At 41.5% G+C, this 22,520-nt stretch overlaps 2 protein-coding genes across 4 annotated transcripts; one reads left to right on the top strand and one right to left on the bottom strand.

The window, feature by feature from the left end:
• Nucleotides 1-301: 301 nt before the first annotated feature.
• cul4a (cullin 4A) lies at nt 302-11,286 on the bottom strand. Of its 2 annotated transcripts, none has more exons than XM_026165354.1 (20): nt 11,151-11,286; nt 7,498-7,613; nt 6,937-7,040; nt 6,224-6,293; nt 6,059-6,132; nt 5,820-5,982; nt 5,650-5,739; nt 5,489-5,571; nt 4,378-4,445; nt 4,042-4,160; nt 3,732-3,924; nt 3,459-3,563; nt 3,236-3,346; nt 2,518-2,603; nt 2,196-2,303; nt 1,960-2,073; nt 1,749-1,854; nt 1,490-1,662; nt 1,232-1,384; nt 302-1,130 (listed from the first exon to the last, which is right to left on the bottom strand). In XM_026165354.1, the coding sequence occupies exons 1-20, from the start codon at nt 11,248-11,250 to the stop codon at nt 1,035-1,037; spliced, it is 2,232 nt and encodes a 743-aa protein (XP_026021139.1). In that variant the 5' UTR covers nt 11,251-11,286; the 3' UTR covers nt 302-1,034. The 2 variants fall into 2 exon arrangements, with proteins under 2 accessions (XP_026021139.1, XP_026021128.1); XM_026165343.1 differs by lacking the exon at nt 11,151-11,286 and adding an exon at nt 8,652-9,307.
• On the top strand, nt 8,268-20,547 carry tgfbrap1 (transforming growth factor, beta receptor associated protein 1). 2 transcript variants are annotated; one of them, XM_026165331.1, is made up of 13 exons: nt 8,268-8,484; nt 11,707-12,417; nt 13,717-13,911; nt 14,523-14,677; nt 14,858-14,940; nt 15,488-15,668; nt 15,743-15,903; nt 16,428-16,485; nt 16,583-16,726; nt 16,978-17,121; nt 18,000-18,159; nt 18,357-18,808; nt 18,999-20,547. In XM_026165331.1, exons 1-13 carry the CDS (start codon nt 8,313-8,315, stop codon nt 19,185-19,187), a joined length of 2,805 nt encoding a protein of 934 aa, XP_026021116.1. In that variant the 5' UTR covers nt 8,268-8,312; the 3' UTR covers nt 19,188-20,547. The 2 variants fall into 2 exon arrangements, with proteins under 2 accessions (XP_026021116.1, XP_026021108.1); XM_026165323.1 differs by lacking the exon at nt 8,268-8,484 and adding an exon at nt 10,080-10,330.
• Nucleotides 20,548-22,520: the final 1,973 nt, after the last annotated feature.

Raw genomic sequence — 22,520 nt, 5'->3', positions numbered from 1 at the left:
TTTAATGCCTCTCTGAAGCATTTTGTGGCTGTTTTTTTTTGCCTTAAAAAGCGCTGTGTAAATAATCTTTACTTACTAGGTCTCAAACGATGCGGAAATCTGAAGTGTACAGTAAAAGGAGTTTCCAGTTTCGCTGAAGTTAGGACGTAGAATTCCCACAGAAGTCTAAACCAAGCTTCAACAGGAGTATTAATCCTATCTTGCTAGTGTCAGTTCAATACCAACACCAGCGTTGGTATCTTTACTATCGATATTTGGATCCGCCCACCCCTACACATCACCACGTGCACACATCACCAACTGAATCATTAAATACCCATTTATTCAGCTTCACTTTCCGCACTCCTACACAGAACACAATCTGGTCTACGAAAACATCAGCACATGACAGTGAACATTTGGACATTTTGGTCAAAACAAATAACAAAGATGCCAAACGTAATACCCGAGCAGCTTGCCTGCATATGTTTTAGCATCTGTGCTCTTTACTCGTCTCATCCTCAACAGCTGTGTCAAGTAACCAGCCAGTCAGGCTTATACTCAGCAGTTTATGCAGCCGTTCATAAGAAAAACATCTAAAACAACAACCAAAAAAAAACAAACAGAACTCATAAAACTCAAGACAAACAACCTATAATAGAAAATAAGTGATATTAGAATGACATGGAGAAAAATAATCCAATCTGAGGGGAAAACAAAACTAAACAAAAACAGAGGAAAGTGCTAGTTATTTTCTGTTGTGTGTTGCATTAGCAGATTTGCAAGTCACATGAATCAACCATCAACAACCTGGGCCACTCCTCCAGCCCAATCTTAGAGTCCCACTAAGGATATTGCAGAATGGGAGCAGCACAGCCAAGTGTCTCTCGTCTCTCTGGAGCTCTGTGTCATCTGGACCTTGTGTCCAGGAGAGTGGACGGAGGGAAAGATGGGCACCAGAGGAGAGTCGGGTGGCTGAGGGGCTGTAGTCCTGTGCTACGGGGCCAGCTGCACGCTTGCTGTGAAAAAAGCATGACGGTGACAGCGGTACCCCTTCAGGCAACATAGTGGTACTGGTTAGGAGTCTCCTTGTCACGTTCCATGTAGTCTCTATCTATGAGCGACTCGATCCGCTTCTTCAGATCACCCGGCTGTGGAGAGTAAGGAGAGTCAGGTGAGCTTTAGGTGCATGGGGAAATAAAATTAATTAGTTAATTTAAAAAAGCCCCAAAACAGGCTTAATCTTGATCACCTTGACAGGGAACTTCAGCTGGTTGTAGAGCTCCGATACCAGCAAGTTGTGACTGAGGGTCTTCCTCATCTTCATGATGCGCACCACTGCTGCATCGATCTGATACTGTCTGTCCTGGAACACACGCTCTGTGGTGCTCACCTGCTCCTCTACCTGTAGGGAAAACAAATAAATAAGTGTGATGAGTAAAAAAAAGAACAAAAAAACCCCCAACTAGTGAACGAAAAAACCAACCAAAGACCAAGACGTTATTTTTACCGTTTCCTTCATTTGGATCTGGTTGATCTTGATGCGGAACAGTTTATGTTTAAAATCATTGTTGAAGTTGAAACGGTCTCCGTCCTCCACGTCTTTCCCTCGAGGGTTCTTGTTGAGGACGCGTGCCTTTCCGCAGGCCAGAGACTGCAGCGTGCGCTTGAGCTCTCCCTCTTCTGTGAGGGATAAGAGAGCAGCCATGTGATACAGCAGGTACCCCTCCCCAAACAGAACGGTTAAACTGTATAAAGACACGCGTTACCTATGCCAGTGGCAGCCCGAATCTCCTCCATGCTGAACTCTTCTCCCTCATTAAACATGAGCAGTACCAGCGTCTGGAACAAGGAGACCTGCAGTTCCTTCTTACCCTGCAGTACAAAGTAGTCATTTTAAATCCAGGTGCAGTCCAGATGTTTTCTCAGCCCAGTGTATCCACCTTCTCCACGCTCCATTATCTCTTACAAGGCTCTTACCTCTTTAAACTCTGCCTTCAGTACAGCATGGCCCAGTGTGGGCTGCCACTGCAGCTTCCTCCCACTGTGCTTACCCAGATAGAACAGCTTGAACACCTCCTGGAGTTTTACCATCTACCAGAACATAAAAATATTATTTGTATCAACACTGTCTTGGATCGAATCAGCTGATTTGTTTTGTTTCATGCAGTGGTCAAGTGTATTTGTGTGCCAGACCTAAATGCAGAGCTGCTTACCTCTGTGGGCAGGTGCACCTCCATGGGTGTGTATGAAGGCCAGTAGCCCATAGTGAGGATGTTCACAGTAAGTTCTATGTTGCTTGGCTCACTCTGGTTCTGCATATACTGAGTTAAAAAAGAACAATTGTTTTACAATGATGCACTAAAAAAAAAAAAAAAAAAAAAGCATTTTGAGACACAAATAAAGTGGAGTGTGTCTACAAAGCTCAACAATATCTTATTTTTCAGGAGCTTGGGGGAAAACAAGTGACTGGACTTCTCATACGAGAAGCTTCTTCATTTATCTAGTTTTGTTTATGTGCATGAAGACTTCAGGTACCTGTTTGAACTGGATCATGATGTCTTTGGACAGCTCCATGTCTTTAAACATCCCCTCGAGTTTACTGGTAAACGCCGCCCCACATTCTGCAGGAAGTCAAGACCATGAATATTACAGCTGGCTGCTTCTCACACTACCACATTACCACAGACACCCATGAGAGTCTATATTAGCATTAATAACTTCATATTAGAACTTCATTTAGAGCTGCTGCTGCTATATTACTGCAACATAAAGATCCTCTCTGCGGTTAAAGCGGCATCAATCAAATTTCAGAATATACTGCATGCACAGGATAAGGTCAACCAAAAGGCCAGTTTCCTCATCTAACTGCTCTAAAACATCAAGCATATATCTATAAGTGAGGCATGCATGTTGATTAACAGCAACGTGCTGACTGTGAGGTGTGAAACATTTCCCATCTGCCTTAAAAAACAGCTACTCTGCTGACTCAGCATATAAGAGCAACAGACAATTGTTCAGGGTTTCCAGTATAAACAGGATATCTGGATGACGGATTACGGAAATCCAGTTCAAGATTTTTCTGTAGGACTGTCATTGTTTTTAAAATCTAATGAAAATTTAAACTGTCATCAGACAGCTGATGTTGTCACTTTTATTTTTTTTTTAACTGAGTCTGACTGGTCAACAGAACTTGGACTACAAGCGGACTCTCATCTGTTTATAGACTATATAAGATATCGGACTAGAGACTTACCGTGTTTGAGCTTGGACAGCATGGACTTCTCAGCATCAACAGAGGCACTCTTGCCAACCAGCAGGCGTTTGGCCAAGTCCTTCTTATAAAAAGCTTCAAACACATCTTTTCCTGGATGTACAAAACAGATCAAGAGGCGTCAGACGGAAACAAACTTCCTATTCACTAGTAAGACTAACTGGGTGAAAAGCAAACAGTGACATATTCATTAAATATAACTAACCGTGTATGAAGCGGAAGATTATCATTATCTTATCCAGTATTCTCTCCAGCTCCTCCTCCGTAGCCTCCTTGTTCCCAGCTCTTAACTTAGAATCCACATATTTAGCTGCATGGAAAGCACAAAAGCGGTTATCACATGCTGGAACTAATGAAAACCGCATTAAAATGAGCTGTGTAAATTCATTTAAGCGCACAAAGGTAGTGTTTTATACTTCCAAAACTCTTAAAAATCTAAATTACTGAAACAAATTCATCATTAAATGACCTGGCCTACCGATAAGCTCTGCAGGCTTGTTGGGCCTCTTGTTGATGAAAGTTTCAAAAGCCTCCTTCATGGCATTGATGAAGCTCTCATTGCGTGCAAAGCAGCTCTGTGCCACGTTGTCCATCTTGTCTTTGAAGTCCAGCAGGTCTTGTACCATGTCTTTGTCTTTCTCTGGAGTGCATACAATCTCTCCTCCAAAGGACTGAAACCAAATACAGTGTACATACACACGTCTTAGACACAAAAAGACCAGGACACATTTATTTTGACAGTAATGATTTGTGTTGATGTTTACAAATGTGTTGGGTCTTGTGTGTACCTTGATGTAATCCCTCCAGAACTGCAGCAGTGTGGGAAGTCCTCCCTTCACTTTGCTGAAGAGCTGGTAGAGGAGGGTGAGTTCAGTCACACGATTCTCATCCAGCAGAGTGCTCAGACCTGTCACAAACATGCTACACGTGAGTGCTTTTTACATACTGAAAATGTTTAATTACGTACATAAAAACAGGATACAGCTCTACAGGCAGGACAGCTCAACTAAAAAAGTTGCTAAAGGAAAAAAAGAAAGAAAAGAATACTCATGTGTACCAGTTTAACAGAAACCCAGCACTACGTCAGTTTGTGGCTGTTTGCAAAACCTTTCACACTGACATACCCTTTTGCAGTATTGCAGTCATATGTTCTTCTAACAGCTGTTTCTCAACACAGCTAATGAGACGTTTCCTGTTAAACAAAGAAAACAATATAAGACAAACCAATCGTAAACAAAGTTCTCTGCTTGCAAAGCAAAGCTGCTGTTCTTCAGAATATCTGTTACCACACCTATAAAAAGAAAAAACTATATAATAAATAAATATTTTGCCAATTATTCCTTCAGGATCGTCTCCTTGTGAATCCATTCACCACTTCCAGCATGACTGCTGTTTTTTTAAAAAGGCTCTGTGGGAATCCAGTTCGGTCCATATGCAGATGCACTTTTGTGATGCACACTGGATTCCCTCCCCCATCAGCTTAAATTGCAATTTGAAGAGGAGGATGAAGTCAAAAGGAAACAAATTTAGCTGGTGCTCAGTTGTGGTGTGTTTGTGGGGCTAAAAAAATTCAAGTTATGTGCACCAAATATAATCAGTAAGTCCTGCACAACCCCGTGGACAATGGAAAAATAAGGAGCAAGCACCTCATACGGGCTTGCAGACTGTGGACTGTTTTACTGAAACATGCTGTTTGATGTCTGAGCTGTGGTCAGAGTTCTCATCCACAGTGATGATCCTTTACATAAATGCTTACATCAATTTGCATTTGGTGCAAGTTAGAGCTGCACAGTTAAACTGCAAATGCATAGCTGCACGTGGTCAGAAGGGAACTTCCAGGGTGCGATTGAGACGATCATAAATGAGTAAACCAACCAAAACATGTAGATTTTTTTTATTTAAATAGAATCAAAAGATAGTGTAGTAGTGTCAAAGTTTGTGATGGCAACAGTGCTTGTTGACACTTTAAGGCACCACTGGCCTTCTGACTCAAAACTAAACCTCATTTAGCAGTTTCTATATCACTATATGGTAATGAATGGTTTTTAAATGTTCTTTCTGAACGTTGCATGAGAGCTGTTTTAAATGGCGAGTAGGCAATTTTACCTTCCTTAAGCTCCCGCAACCCTTGAAAAGGATAAGCAGGTATAGCTGATGGTTGGATGTCTCAGCGATATGCATGAATATAATAAAAATCCAAATAAATAAATAAATAAGTAAATAAATAAACATTACTGAGTGCTCTGATCGAGGTAGCTCACGATTCGATCATTTTCCTCCTCCAACCGACGAGCCACGTGGTGCAGGTACTCGGGTACCTGAACACACACAAACACACACTCAGCACTGCTGATGACAATCACATGACACACACACCCACTGGTGGTCTCACTCACGTCTCTCTCCTGCATCAGATGCTGTCCCTCTGCTGCATACAGACGATTGGTCTCAGTCAAAAATCTCTCCTCAAAGGAGTCTTTGTAAACCTAACAAGAGTTGAGAGTCATGATGGAGAAATACTGGCATGCACTCTAAGCGCCCACGTGACGAAGAGGCGATTGTGTACCTGCAGGTCTGACAGCATGCCAAGAAGACTCCTAAGCAGACTCCGGTCCACGGTCTCTCCATTCCGCTCCAGTTCAATCTGCTCCAAAATGCCTTCCACTGTTCGCTTTTGAACAGCACTGTCGCTCACGATGTGGGTGCGAAACAGCTCCAAACCGGTGTCCCTGCAGCGAATACATAACATCAGCTTTCTGAGAACATCTTTACAGACACAGTGACTGGAATTAACTATAATTTTACCAGATAGAAGGGAGTAGAGAGTTCTGCAGCACATAGGTACGATCCAGGAAGAGAAAGATGCTCCGGATCATTATCTACAAAGAATTATTAGATTAACATTCCTACAGTCCACTAAGGTTTGAGCAGAGCAGATTTAAATGGATATCTATCAAACATCACACTCACAGTTTGCCTACAGTGGTCCTGCCAGCAGCGATTCATTCGCTTCAGGAAGGAAAGGTTGTCCAAAGACTCTGTGAGGTCCAAGTTAAAGAAAATCTTTTACTGAGGCATCAAACCCCAGCTCTGAATTATATTACAGTACCTCTAATGAGATATAATGACAAAGCATGTTTATCTAACTTCCTCTTAATACTTAAAAGAACAAACTTCAAAAAGCTGCCCAACCAGTGTTAATAACCAAACTACACATTTAGCATCGCTTGACGTCTGCCAGCAGACCCCAGATATCATTGAAAGAGTAAAGCTACCAATAAGCTCCAAGCAAAATCCACCTTGAGGTCCCAACTGCAGATTTATAAAGAAGGTGGAGCACTGCTTTATCTTATCTGTGTGCAGCCGATCTCAAACAAATTGCTACTCACTATATAAGCAATACCCAACTCTTGTCTGCACACAGATGAACAACATCTGGAAACTAGTGTCCGGTTACAGATTTTCCCCTCATCAAACTTAAGTAATTTAGATATTTATCTCTTATAGTGAGAAACTTGTTATTATCAAGTCAGTGGATATAACATATACTGACAGGATTTCACTCCACAGTTAGCGGAGAATCATTTTGGTTTCTAGTAAAGAAGATATCAGGCAGATCCTACTTGCTTCAACATTTCAGCACATAGCTTGCCTGACATGCCTGTGCACATAAAAAAGGATATTCTCTAAACTGGTGGATCTGGGCCTGCACGTGATCTTCACAGACTTGCCGAAGCTGCTTGTACAGAGTCGGTGAGACTTTATACGAGCACAGGTTCTCCACCGCCTTCAAGTGCAGCAGAAACAAAGAGAAAACAGGAGACAATTGTTTTTATATGACAGGACAGACAGGTGATTTGGAGAATAATAACACTTACTTTAACACTATTAGTAAAACATCATGGATTTATGTGAAAATGTGGTGAAAGGCTTTGAGATGCATAACAGTTTAAAAGCAAACAAACACATCAGCAGACGTCCTGTACGTGATGCAACATGCTCAAAACAAATGGCAAGTCTTCACAAGTTTATTTTAATCCTCGGCTGTTCTTCAACTTCAGACTCATTTAATATTCGTGGCTTTATGGTGTTAGAAATGTCGAGACTGCAAAGCATTTGAGCTTGACATGCCCCGTTGTTCCGTACCAACATGTTTTTAAGGCCCAGCAGTGCAACACATTACTCAGGGTGTGAAGAAAATAAGTCTAACTCTAGTTTGGTAATTAAAAAGACAAACAGCAAACCTGATAGAGCTCCTCCAGGTTATACTTGATGGAGGTGCTGTTCTGGATTGCACCCACCGCATCTCGCAGCTTCAGCCACGTGTCCTCGGTGTAGTTCTCTGCTAGTTTTGGCCTATCTGTTTACAAAAACACAACAAGACTCACTTATAGGACTAAAATATGACCATATTAGGATGTGGGCAGCACATCCTAGTATCATTTCCACTTGCAGAGCATTTGTTTATTACAAATGCTCTACAAGTGGAAATGATAAAACCTGAAGAATAAATGTTCAATGACATTTTCAAAGTTTTCTGTCATATGTTGAAGGTAAGGAAAGCAAGTTTTGATACAATAGCTTTACTGTACTTATGAAGCCATCAACACTGGGATGACTGACAATAACCTACAGAGGGAGTACCTCCACACACTTTGGACTCTCAGCTATGTTGGCAAATAAACATTTATCCTGCTGGAAATTGAACAAAGCAAATTTACTGGTCTCTCTGACTCAATCATTTATTGACATTTATTTATTTGCCAATCTTTTTCCACACACGAAATTTCTTTCATTTCTAAAATGTCCAAAGTAAATGGTTAATTGTAAAGTGAAGTGCTGTAACTTCTCAATATTAACATCAACCTTGATTTAAAACAACCTCTTATTTAACCCTGGAGAACCCATGGGATCAAATTTGACCCCATGGGTTCCCTAGAAAAACAATAGGGTCAGCTCTGACCCCATGGGTTCTCCAGGGTTAAGTTTTTTCCCCATTTGTGGTGTGAATTAATAGACTGACAGAACAGCGGTATCTTTCAGACGATCAATTCATTCAATGATTAGTTATGTCAGATATAAAACCTCGTGCTTTTACTTTATACAACAGGTGCTGGGATTTAGGAGTGGCCCAAAACTCCATGGCTGGTGGATTTGGCACAAACAGCTATGCAGCATAATGGAAAATGCATATCAGTCTATCAGGAGCAAGCCCTGGGTAAAGGTGACATGTGAGTGCTTGAGCACGGCAGTAAGGGCAGCAACTTTTTTTTGTTTTGTTTTGTTTGTTTATCTTTTTACAGGCATTATCTGAAAGTAACATCCTCTTACGTGCTATGGTATCTCTGTGTAACTGCTGCTGTTAGGTAACGCATTAGAAGAGGCTCAGTGACAGTACCTTTGAAATTTTTGATCACTAGTTTCTTTGACGTGCCGGTTTTGCCTGAGGCCACAGCGGAGGTCCTGGCCATCCCGTTGGCACTGTGTTCCGTTATAGAGAAGCTGGCCCTCTTGTCCTGTCGGGTGTCCTCTGCCATTATCAGATTAGCGCTTTGGCTTATCGCTGTATGGTTCAAGTGTTTTGCTAACTTACTGACGGGCTGTTTACTCGCCGTCAGCGGGGCAGCCTCTATATTAAGTTACTTGTCTTTGGTTGACAGCACAGGCACTCGCAGCCTATTTAAAATACATTCACGGGGAAAAAATGACTTAATACGAGGTTAACTAATCCGAAAACATAACTACCTCCTGCTAAGTAAACACACTGCTAGCTAACAGTATGTTATCTGAACCTGCAGCACACTTTAGCAAACACTTCTCGTCTTCTCATCAGCTCTATAGCTTCACAAGCTAGTCCATATCCCCATCGGCTACTTACAGGCCTCCACGAGTTTAACTGTTGTATTTTGCGACAGTACACTAACACATAAACGCGACATCGTTAGCGCTGACATAAAAATCCCAAATTACTGCTGGCTTTCTCTAACATGAAGCTAGCTAGCACAACAAAATGGCTTTTCTCAGACGGTTCAGTTGGACAGGTGCATCTTGGGTGAAAACCGGCCGGGTTGCGTTCAGGAACATATGGTGCATTTTAGTGTCAGAACAAATTGGTCAAATATTTTTGGTTTGAGATACTGTGTAGTTAACTTAAATATCAGTAACAATAAATCAGTTTGCCATCAAAAGGACAACAACTCTTTTTTTTTTGCATTAGTCATTAAATTAAGAAGCTCTAGTCATAATAAGAACTCTAAGGAGGTAAAATTGAGGCGTTCTCTGGAGAGAAGGGGAATGAAAGTCAGTGGAAGCATGACAGAATGAATGAGAAGGAGATAGGTGTAACAGTGAGGAGCAGACGTAGTGAATCTGGATGAGTTTAAATGCAACAGCACCCCTTACTAATGCTAGTGAGTACACGTTTACTGTTATGGCACGCATTTTCTTGCACACATGCTACTAGGACCAGTTTAGAAACACTTAATCACCTCTGATATTTGTTTGGCTCTTGTCATTGTAACGCACTTGTCAGCTATGAGCATCACCAGAGATAAAGATCTATATTACTTGTTAATGAATGAAATATACTGAAATATTTGTGTTTAGTCTTAATGTCTGTGAAGGCTCTCAGTCACCCATGTCATCGTAGTCTGAGGAGCTTGGAAGTCCAGATGCTTTTCTTTCCAAGCTCCTTAGACTGTTTAGTTTAAATATTTTATATGTGAAGAGGTAAACAAGGAATAGTACTGATGCACCTGCCTCACAATAACACTGCTCCAGGTGGTTTCTTAGCAGTGGCTACTGTTGAAAAACTCGTAACAACGGTGAACGCACCACTATATCACCTGCAGCCAGCAGGGGTTCAATGCAAATGGGCGGCGTTTCATATTGGACATGCAGGAACTCTCTGGCTGCCATTCAGCTTGTATTATCCGGCTGTCGGTGCGGCAACGACCCCCAGCAGCATGGCAGTGTTGACGTTTAGGTGTGAGTTCATGTCCTGGTTTTCGGAGTACTGAGGCTTTTCTGCGTGTAGTGACTCCGGCCTGCCGTCCCGAGCGCCGCCTGCATTGATAGGTAGGTCTGCTGTCTACGCCAACTGCTCCGGGAGGAACTGGGCAGGGTGTGGACGCACAGAGCATCATGTCAGTGAAGGGGAGATTGACTGGAAAATAGGTTGATTTTCCTTGTGTGGGCACTCCGTGAGGGTTGTAGCCTTGCAGCTTTAACCACACTGGAAATGTAGCCTAGCTTTAAATTAGCTTGCTAGCGTTAGCATAGCAAGAGAACAGTGTTTAGAAGCTAACTTTAGCCGAAAGAGCTCAGCTACGTGGTACTGAAACAACCTATCAGATTTAAAACTGGCCACGGCTTCCTGACATGACTCATATCCTAATGATGACTCTCTCACCTTCACACAGTCACTGTCAACAGTGATTTTCTTTTTCGCTGCTGCCTCTGTGTTTGGGGAGCTAGCTAGTGCTAACACCATTAGCTCGTACTGTTTGAGCATGAGGGTGTGAGGAGATCAATCTCTAATGGGTCAAATATAAATGAGTAAACTATACGATAAAGTGTTACTATAGTAGTGTAACAGGAAACTCAATACAATTGTGCTGTTGATATAAAACCGCATATCTGCTTTGTTAATCTTTTTGTGTCAGAACACATAACCTTTCACGCAACCCAGATCCGAAATCTCATGCCTTTAAATGTAAACACCAGCAATCCTCAGCTGTACTGTCAAGGAGAGACTTTAAAGAAATGTCAATCTCCTTATCTTAAAGAGAAAACGTCTTAAACAGTATCTTCTGCTCTTTATCAGGCTCTCGGTTGTAGGAACAACAGGTAGGCATAGAAGCCCAAACCTTCCTTTTCTTTACCTCCTTCAGCTCACCTGGCAGGGAGGCATTAAAGTGTTGAGATGTAAACCCTCCAGTGTATCCTGGTTCTGCCCTGGGGTCTCCTTCTTGTAGGACATGCCTACAAAACCTCATCTAGAAGATTTTTAGGAGGCATCCTAATTAGATGTCCAGCACCTTAACTGGCTTCTTTTTATACGGAGGAGTGGCTCTACTTCCAGCATTCCTCCTAAACGACCAAGCTCCTCACCCTCTAAGGGAAAGTGCAACCACCCATCAAAGGAAGCTTGTTTCTACCACTTGTATCCGATATCGTTCTTTTAATCACTACCCAGGGCTTATGGATGTGGGAGGGCGTGGGAATCGACCTTTCAAATCGACAGCTTTAAAGCACCTTACATTCACAGACTCACACATCACACATGTAAAAATTCACATACATGTATAGTTTTATGAATAAATTATATGCTGAGTATATCCAGAGACTTAATGATTCCTCACAGGGAAATGTTGTACAGTCCGCTTTCCACATTGATTATTTGAATTTGTCTGCAGCTTTGCTGACGCAAACTTATTTTGTACCTCCTGTAGATGCCTTGGCCAAGATGAGCGTGAAGGCTTTTGAGCTAGTCCCCGCTGTGGAGCGAGATCTCCTAATGGGCGACAAAGCTCGCATCAACATTGAGTGCATTGAATGCTGTGGAAAGCACTTGTACGTGGGCACCAATGACTGCTTCATCCACCACTTTCTGCTGGCTGAGGTCGCCTCCTCTAAAGGGAAGCCGGGTTACTTGGCTCAGAAGTTGCTGCACAAATACCTTGGCCTCAAGAAACCTGTTGCTGAGCTGCGGGCTGCTTCTGCTCTGGAGCGTCTCATAGTGCTCTGTGAAGGGTTAGTGTTCCTCGTTGACATGGTGACGCTGGAAACGGTGCCCTCGGCAGGTGGAGGTGGAGCCAAGATCAGGGGCGTGGCATCATTTTGTGTTAACGAGAACCCGGTGAACGCCGATCCGTTCTGTGTCGAAATGGGCGTGCTATCCTCCAAACGGCGGACAGTCCAGATTTACATGGTGTACGAGGACAGAGTGCAGCTGGTGAAAGAGTTGACAACGCCCGAGCAGCCCTGTGCTGTCAGTCTTGACGGTTACTTCTTGTGCCTGGCTCTTACCACACAGTATATGATCCTGAACTACAACACGGGAGCCTCCCAAGACCTCTTCCCTTACAACAGCGAGGAGAGGACACCCATTGTAAAGAGAATTGGCAGGGAGGAGTTTCTCTTAGCAGCACCTGGTGGTCTGGGTAAGTCAGAACAAAAACAGTCCCTGCAGTGAATACTTGGAGTTTTAAGATGATATCTCAATGGGTGACAAATTAAAAGAAATTCCAACACAAGGGGCCTTAGTAAGAACAGATCAGCTGCGCGAGTGTGTTTTTCTGAGAAGAAATACATTGTGCAGGATGTATTATATTAAATGTTTAGTCTGTTTGAAGCTGCAAAAGTTGTGACTCTGTAGTTTAACAGACTTATTATTTCAAATCCAGATACAAACTTAGTCTTCATGCAAATTTGATATGAGGTCAAAAAGCACAAATTGCTGTGTTTTGGATTAATGATTGTAAAACAGAATTTTTCTGAATCAAGATTACGGATCCTTTTTTGGATGAAAGAAAGACTAAAGCTTAAAAAAACCCCACTAGTAATATTTGTGATCCTCCTATCATTGTGATTGTTCAGTACACAGTGATTTCACACCTACTGATGTCTTATCTTGAACATAATCTACTCTAGAGCAGGTTTGTCCTGCAGCACAAGTTTCCATAGTAATCTGTTTCTTTTAATTGAACCTTCTTGAATTAAAGGTGAATCTACCAGGATAAATCCAAATCCTGCTTTGTAGTACAGAGGATTGTACATTAAACATTCTCATCTTCATGAAATAGTTTGATAAGGACAACCAGAGGCATTGTCATGTTTGAAGGGTCCACTCCCATTGGCATAGAAATGTTTCATCACAGGATGAAGTTCATCAGCTTTGTGTTGCTTTTAATTTCTCTCTCTAAACCATGTAAAGCACTTTGCTCCCCACAGCATTACACAGTCACCAGCTCCATTCACTGCAGCGCTCCGGGTTCAGCCTTTCTTTTATGTGTCACACATCTGTGTGAAAATACATTTCAGGCATTTTGTGTAGGCTAACATCTCAAAATAAAGAGCGTATTGTTTTGCTCACTATCTCTTAAATGTTGTGATTCTCCAAACTTATTTTTGGGGCTGTTTAAGGGAACATGTGCATTTCCTTTTTAAAATTAAAGTACTGTGTGTAATTGGTGGTGTCTGAAGGATCAAATTGTGTTCTGTAACTTTGACAGCATGTGTGCATCTGCTTGTTTATTAATAAGAATCACCTTGGGGTTTTTTATTATTGGTCAGCTGTAAAAAGCTGAGGGGGAATGGTTGTCACTCTGCTGGGAAGGCAGGCAGAGTATTGATCCAATACCGATACCAATGCTCGTATCGATACCTGAATCGGTCCGCCCACCTATACTTAACATGTCCATGTTGATCATTAAAACTGCTTTTCCACATGCCATCTCCAGGAATGTTTGCCAATGCAGAGGGTGTATCTCAGCGAGCTCCGGTCAGGTGGTCAGAGAGCGTGATTGGTGCCGCTGTGTGTTTTCCATACGTGGTGGCGTTGGACGAGAGCTTCATCACCATCCACAGCATGTTGGACCAACAACTTAAACAGACCCTTTCATTCAGGGATGGCCATATTTTGCAAAACTTTGAAGGTATGTTTGCATATTGCTTGTTTCTAATGTCTACCAAAAGGTATCACAAATGGGAATTACTATTTAAGTAAATAGCATTTTAATTTCCTCAAGGATTAGGTTTAACTAACAGGTACTTTTTTGATGCAAAGAGCTCCTGAAAAGTGCGTTTGAAAAACAGGAAAGGATTAATAAGTGATATGGGGATGGAAATAGTTATTGCTTTGGCTGACTGGACTGTGTAACCAAAACTGTTCATCAGAAAGCGTCTGGATGGCGCTGTGCACTCAGGTCTCAACTCTTAATGGGATCTGAAGCACTATCGACCATTTCTTGCTACAGAGGATTTCAGTTCTGTGTTAAAATGAAACTTTTATTCTGCTTGGCTTTAGAATAAAAGCATTGAAGTAATATGAAGTCATCTTTGAGCTTCAAGTGCAAAACGACACTCATATGTGCTTGAAAGTGAACTTGAAGCTCTGAGCTAAAGCTCTCTGAAGCTTTCCGTGCGCTATATATTATCCCTGGTTTGGCTGCAATCATCAGGTGCATGCAAAGCTTTCAATTTATGGAGCTGTTGTGAGGAAAAATCAGTCTGACCCCTCAGTGCTCTGTGTTTGTGTTTTTTGTAGGGAAGGTCATTCTGGCTTCTACTAAGGCCGTGTACGTCTTAGTACCTCTGCCGCTAGAAAGACAGATTCAAGACTTGCTGGCCAATCACAGAGTGGAGGAGGCGCTCATTCTCACAGAGGGAGCGCAGAGAAATATCCCCAAAGACAAGTTCCAGGTAACAACATGTTTAAGAAGATGATATGTTGGCCACACAGTGCACCTGTTGTCACTATTAGAAAATCTTAATATGTTAATTCTGCTTCCTAAACTAATCTTGCTGAGTTTCATTAAAGAGAATATTTTTCACAACTACAAACTCGATTCACTTCTAAATTGTCACTTTCTACTTCTGCAGAATTTGCACAAACGAATCCTCCAGCAGGCCGGATTCATACAGTTTGGCCAGCTTCAGTTTCTGGAAGCGAAAGAACACTTCCGGTAAGTCTGGGTCAGTGCTGGTCAACCCTCAAGTCATCAGACAGTTTTATTGACATTTATGAGAATGCCTGGAATATATTTTATAAAAGAATCATTCTTAATGGCTCCAGTTTTTTCTTTTTTAAATGCGATCAGGTCCATAAGATGGATATATTCTTTTGGAGGGGACACTTGCTTTCTACTTTTGTCTCTGAATACATCTGCAGTGGATTTTAGAGCATGGAATGGAGGTGTGATTTTAAGTGTAGAATTTCAGCTTTAATTGAAAGACTTTAATATTGTAATATCACTTACGAACATACAGCCGGGTTACTCTGTTCCTTGAATGTTAAAGAGCTGTGATTAGTTTAGCAAGAAGTACATGACTCACCCTAAAGTTTATCTCTAATCCTCAAAATCTGCCACATTTTGTACATTTTATCAGACTCTTGTGTTGTCTGTGTCTGCAGTGAGCTCATCTTTTCACTCCACTTTGAAAGTTCTGACAAATGCCAGTTAGAGATGTTGAGTTTTTTATGACCTTACTCTTATTTATTTGATCCTTCAGGAAGGGTCAGCTGGATGTGCGGGAGCTGATATCTCTCTGCCCGTTACTGCTACCAGCTTCCTCTTCATTCACGCGGTGCCACCCTCCTCTCCACGAGTTTGCAGATCTCAATCATCTGGCACAGGGTGACCAGGAGAAAGTGTTGCGATGCAAGAAGTTCCTCATAAGTTATTTAGGAGAGGTAACTGGATTCAGACCTGCACACAGTTTTGTCACTTGTCTTGTGTTAATGGTTTTCATTATCTGTACGCGCAGGTACGAAGCACAGAGGTGGTGAACGGCTGTAGAGAGGATGTGGACACTGCACTGTTAAAGCTGTATGCCGAACAGGACCACGACAGCCTTTTAGACCTCCTGGCTTCAGACAATGCCTGCGTGCTAGCAGACAGTGTCCCATGGCTGGAGAAATATCACAAGTTTGTATACTCTTACGATCTAATCTTTTATGTTAACATGATTAAAAACTCAGAAACTGGTCCAACACAGAGAGACTTTATGATCTCCAAAATGTTGTTAATTATAGCTTCATTGATAAACATGCACAATGACCTAAAAGCTTTGGTTTCTAGTGTGTGTGTGTGTGTGCGTGCTCGTGTGAGCGCATGGTTTGACTGTTGTATAAATGGTGATTAAAGTAAATTAGTCCGACTTCTTTCATATGAAATCAGGCTTAAAATTCAGTAATTGGCAGCAACAATAACACTTGGGAATGACTGGGAAACAGAACTTTAATTATTACAGCTACAAAATTCACTAGAGGGATGGACTGAGATGGGTCTTCATTGGGTAAATGCTCTTCCTTCCTCCCACACTGTTAATTAACACCCTGGTAAAGCTTTAATACTATGTCCAGTTTAGGAAGGCAATTTAATTGCTTTATACAGAAAATGTAATCCTCCAGGGCGGCTTTGGCTTCATTCAGCTCTTTTCTGTCTTTAAGATATTTTGCGCTGGGGCTGCTCTATCATTATAATGGTCAGGATTCAGCAGCACTTCAGGTATGTTTGCAAATTTATTTTTTTTCTCAGTGATTTATGACTGAAGAATCTGCACTAATACGATGTTTATGAATTGAACCCTTTACGTTTCTGATAGTTGTGGATTCGTGTGGCAGATGGGGAGCTGCAAGACCCTACTAGATCTGATCTTTTTGAGTACATTGTGGACTTTCTCTGCACCTCCTCTAATGTGGACCTTGTATGGAAGTATGCAGACTGGGCCCTACGGAAGGATCCCATCGTAGGTTACCAAAAATGTAACGCTGCTGCAGAATTATTAATACTGGTCTCACTTGGAAGTTTTTGAGTCTTGCTGTCTGTCACTAGCCAATGCTTGCACAATATTTCCTAGTTCTAGTGTTTGAGTGTACTTATTCTGTTGCAGTACATTATCTTAAAGAGCTTAGAGCTTTGCTCTGCAGACAGTTTGCGTCACTTCCAGTCATTTTGCAAAAGCTAAAGTAGTAACCTAATCTCTTTTCTTGCCCATAGATAGGTGTCCACATCTTCACTAAGAGGCATACCAGTAAAGACCAGCCGGAATTGAACCCTGATGATGTCATCACTTACCTGGGAAAGCACAACCAGGCGCTTCTGCTCTACTTGGAGAACCTGGTGCTGGAGAAAAGGGTGCAGGTACAAAAACACAAGCTGTGATGGCTGATAGACAGTGTTCAGGTCTCAGGCTGCACTCCCACAGAATGTTTAAGTATGAGGAGACGTGAAGGCGTAATATTCAGCTGTAGGTTGTTCATATTTTGGCAGCACAAATGCACAGCCTCTGCAGTTAAGTGAGCAGGGGATTCAGAAAAATTGGAAGTGTAAACATTGCTTTCTGTCACATTTAAGGTTAAATAAAACCAAACCTTTCCTGCAAGGTGGCAAAGGCATCACCAGAAATTGTGCGTCCAGTATAAATGTTCCCTAATTCCGACATGAAAATGCATTTGAACACTTGACTAAATGTGAAAGCATTTTAGTGAAGCAGCTCACGTGAGACATGGTAGCTTCGGTGGTTAGCTCTGTCTCCCCGACTTCCCCTTCTAGTCTTGAGCTGTCAGAATTAAGTTACTTCTAAAGGGTGTGCACATCCTTAATTTGGAGCTTAAGTACAAGTACTTTTATAAATGGTTGGATGAATATTTTCATGAGTTCTTGAAGCCTGAAGTCTATAAATGTTTTCACATCAGCGAACTGCTGCACATGCACACAACTGAACACTTGCTGCTGCTCAGTGAAACCACAGTCTGACCTGTGGGCTGCAGACATGCTTCACTCTTGTAGTTTGGGAATAAGATCCTTAAAGTGATCCTGAAAGTAGGCCCCACGATGCCCCTTTTTCATTTTTCTAGCTAACATTAGATTCTAGAAACTTGCTTACCTATAGTATTGAATCATTGTAAATGGTTATTTTGGACAACTCTCATCGTGGATTTATTTTTAGGTTTCCATCTACAGATGTGCATCTTTAAAAGCTTATTTAATTTGAACTGTTTTCATGTTTGTGGATGCAGAAGGAGAAGTTCCACACACATCTAGCTGTGTTGTACTTGGAGAGGGTGTTATCTTTGATGTCACAGTCTCCAAAAGATGAGGAACAACTGACCAAAGCTAGGGAAAGGCTTCAAGCCCTCCTCAGGGAGTCCGACCTATACCGTGTACAGTTTCTTTTAGGTGAGAAAAATATCTGTTTGTTTGTCTCTAACAGGAGTTTCTTTTTTCTTGTGGAATTACTTTGTAACGTCTCTTTAAAGATTATGAACAAGATTTAATTGATGCGCTCTAACGAGGTCTTGCTTTTCATTTAATTGTGCGTCTGGTGATCATTTTGGAGATTTTCATGATGTTTGGTGTTCTTGTGCTCTGTTCAGCTAAAATGGAGAACTGTGAAGAACTGCTGCTAGAGCGTGCAACACTACATGGAAAACTAGAGGAGCATGACAAAGCGCTGCACATTCTGGTGCACCAGCTCAGAGACTTCCCGTCCGCCGAGGCCTTCTGCATATGGGCCTCTTCTAGTAGAGATTCGGCGTACCGACAGCAGCTCTTTCACCTGCTGCTGGGGGTGTATTTGGATGGGAGCCCTCCTGGGCAATCGGGAGACAGCGGAGAGCTGGAGATGGTGGCAGTGGATCTCCTAAATCGGCACGGGGAGGTGTTTGACGCGGTCCGTGTCCTGCGAATGCTGCCAGAAGGCTGGTCACTTCAGCTGCTGCGTCCCTTTCTGGGTCGAGCCATCAGGGCCAGCATGCACGCCTGCCGCACGTCCAGGATCGCTTTAGGGCTCGCACACTCTGAAAACCTTCAACTGCTGCATGATAGGGTAAGAAACGCATTATAGTATTAAGCTAGATAAGTATATAAATAACTGCTCTACTCTTACGCTTAACGAAACACTTTCATTTTTAATTTTCTGGTTTCACGATCAAATAAACGGGTAAACAACCATGAAAAGTTTTTAACAAAACACCTTAAAACTCCTTTCCCTGTTATTTTTTTTTTTTCTCGTCCAGTTGAAAGAGTGTAAGAGACCCGTCTTTGTGTCTGAAAAGAAGGGATGCCACCTGTGCCACAACACCTTCAGCGAGCCCAGCGTGGTGTGTCTGCCCGGTGGAGTGCCTGTCCACACCCACTGTGTTGCCCAGAGAGTAAGAGACTCTCCCACAAAGAGACAGTTGACTAATAGCAGTAAACACACGTGAGACCTAACCCTTTTTAAGAAACCTCATGGCTTGGGATGAGAGGCACCAAACTACAGCAGGATGCGCTGAGATTTTCAATGGCTGAGGACTGTGGGGATGACAAAAGCACAGAGCCCCAGTTCCCCTAGTGGGCTCTGCAGCTGTGGAGTTAACAAGACACACAAAGAAGGCTGGGCGACTGTGTGGGGGACTCGAGCGCCGCAGTTGTACTGCACTTTCAGACTTACAGTTTGATTTCTGTTCCATTCTGTGGCCGTCCTGTCTTTGTTTTTTCTTCTTTTTTTTTTTTTTTTAATCCTAAATTCAAGAAACTGCTTGAACTACAGAACATAATATTTGAATCTCATTGCATATATTTCTGAAGCATGAACAGTCTTACACTTTTCGGTCTAATCGGCTCCATATGGGTATTGTATTAATACTGTTCTAACCTGTCTTAACTCGCACATTACAGAGTTGGGTTGTAATGTGAATACTACAAAGGCTCATCAGTACTGATGGAAAAAGTCTGTTCTTTTTCTTTTTTTGTATGTCTTTGACTCTTTGTTCTGGTCTCAAAGCTGCTTTCCCTCCACCCACAATGATGTTGTATTAGTTGGTAACTGACAAGCAGCAATTTGATCCAAACCCACTAAATGATTGTCATAGCAAGGTTTAAACAAATAAACACCAACCTTTTGTGGAGCAGCAACAACATAAAATGTGAAAATAACAGTGCTTCACTTATGAATAAGTGTAATTGGACATTTATTAGACTATACACATCACATTGACCTTCTACAAGTTGCACAAATGAGATGAATCCTTAATGATGTGACAGTTAATCTTACAGCGTAACTGAAATGAACCTGCATACATTTTGTCTGGTTTCAAGCAACAAATAAATAAAATTTCCATTGCCCCAAGCATGCATGCATACATTTTGTTTGTTTGAACAGGCCACTCATACTGTTAGATATCCTAATGTATGCATGTACGCAATACTGAGCAAAACATTTAAGTTGAAGTATAGGCTATTTGTTTAAAATTTGTGTACAAGATCAATCATGTAGAACAACAGGCCACGAACTACAACTCTCTCCATTGAAAGTGCAAAGTGCACCCGTCTCATTTCTGTGATTCAAAGAGCCTGTAAAATTCTCAGCTTTCTCAGTTTTGGATTTGCATTTAATGCAACAAGTGTTAAAACTGCCCGCAGTGAACGTGATAACAAAGATTGTGAGACTTCATAAAAATGGCAGTGTGTCCAAGAGCAGCAGTAGTATGCAATGACATTTAAGGTGAAACACTTGAGGAAAAAATGAACCGTGCACAAAATAAACTGATGGGTAAGTGGGTGAAAGATCCTGCATGAAGTCAATTAACAGTGTCTGTTCTTCACACACCTGTGACATCGTAACAGGAAAAGTAGTCAAGTTAGTTATGGCATCATAGTCTTTGGTCTATGAGAATGAGGTGGACATGCAAAGACAGGCTCCAAACATAAGTGTAATATTCTTTTGTTATGAAAATATAACAAAGGAATATTACACTTATGTTTGTCTTTGCAAGTTGCCTAAACTGTTTAAATGTTTTAAAGATCACAAACGTCCCACTAATACGTTCTTTTTAAAAAGATCATTATTTCACTGAGGTTTTGTGTATTCATTTGAATCCTTTCAGCAAAACACGCTTCAGAGGAAAATGTGTGTGTGCGGGATGTGTATAAAGATGTTTTCATCGGAAATTAAATTAGGTTTGACTCTCCAGAAATTAATTGTTCCAAACAGATAAAAATAAATAAAACATTTCAATTTCAGAAAGAATCTGGCAAGAATGCAGTGTGATAACTGTAATTTGTCTCTATTAATATGCAGGGGTAAATTACTTTTGGCAGCCTTTTCATATTTCAACACAAGAACTTCATCTCCCTGTGACTGTTTCTAAAGACACCAGAAGATGGCAGTAATGTGTCTGAAACCAGAACGCCAGCTGATACCACAATCTCTACAGTTCAATGTTCTTGGCACATGCTCCAGTTTTGAGTTTCAATAAATTCAGCCTGGTTGTTTTTGCATAAACGGGTTCACAGGCAAACAAATAAAGAGCATCACTCATGTCTTTATGTTGGAAAATTAAAAGAACCACACATTCGTGGAAATCACTTTAAGGTCCTTTACCACGGCTCCACTTACTAATGGGTATGCTTTAAATAACAGGTGGGGTGGCTCTGGAATAAAGTGTGTTTTAAACGTGTTTAATCTCACTTTCAAATTATACAACCTCAGTCTGACAGTCACTATAACTGCATGATTCAAAGATTTTTGGGAAAACAAAAACTTACAGCTGTATCCGACTCGCTGCCACAGTGTGCAGGCTGAGTGAGGAACAATGATTTTTTTTCCTGCATTCATAATGAAACGACCAACTAACTAATGCATGATGCTGCACTGCGCTTGTTCCCCTAAAACATCTTTCTCCTCTAAACGTTTCACAAGTGTGACAAAAAGTGTTTAATCATCGGGCGCTGTCACACCTCAGATCACATGCTGTTGCTTAACAAGTCTTCATAACTCATAGCAGGTGGATGTCATGTTTGTGAAGAGAAGATTTGGGCATGTTCCTAAATATCTTTAGAAGGTGAGGCTTTGAGAAAACAGAGGAATGAAGGAAACCCCAAAGTAAACATGACTGTGTCCGTGTGCTGCCCAGAGAATATACTCAATTTAAATCATTGTTGATCTCCATGTTTTTTAGGGGAAAACTTTCATGAATTCAAAGTTGTCCAATCTACTAAAACCCGTGTCTCTGAATGCTGTGGTGGTGTTGATGTTAGCTACCTGCTGCCTATTTCTACATGTAAAGAACTTTGTGCATTCATGGGCTATATTTCTAACTCGGAAGGCTGAGCTTTGTGGATGCATTGGGTTTCACTCCACAGCTGCTTCTGTCTGACGAATTTAGTCATAGCTCGCTTAAAACTCCTCGCCATGACTTCAAAGAATGATGATAAAAGTATTCAGGAGAGCTGTGTGAAAGCATCCTGTCGTATTTTACATAAATATATATCTATACCTCTGTATATACTGCATTTGTATCCCTTTGCTGCTTCCTCCATCAATGCCCGTGTGGATGGAAAAAGGACCAACCTGGTTTAATAAACATGAAACTGCATCAGCTCACAAGTAATTCCAACGTGCATTTTAGCATGATAAGCAGGATTACTGTTTGTTTCTGTTTTTTTCCTCACTTCTTGGGAATTAAAGTTTTTCTGTGGATTAAAGAGTAATAAAAAGGATTTTTTTAAAAGCAGCTGTTTTGTTGGATGTCAGTTAACCTCTTGAGTGTGAAGTT

This window comes from Astatotilapia calliptera, chromosome 1, assembly GCF_900246225.1.
Source record: "Astatotilapia calliptera chromosome 1, fAstCal1.2, whole genome shotgun sequence".
NCBI classification, from domain to species: domain Eukaryota; kingdom Metazoa; phylum Chordata; class Actinopteri; order Cichliformes; family Cichlidae; genus Astatotilapia; species Astatotilapia calliptera.
This window is presented reverse-complemented; position numbering and strand designations above follow the sequence as displayed.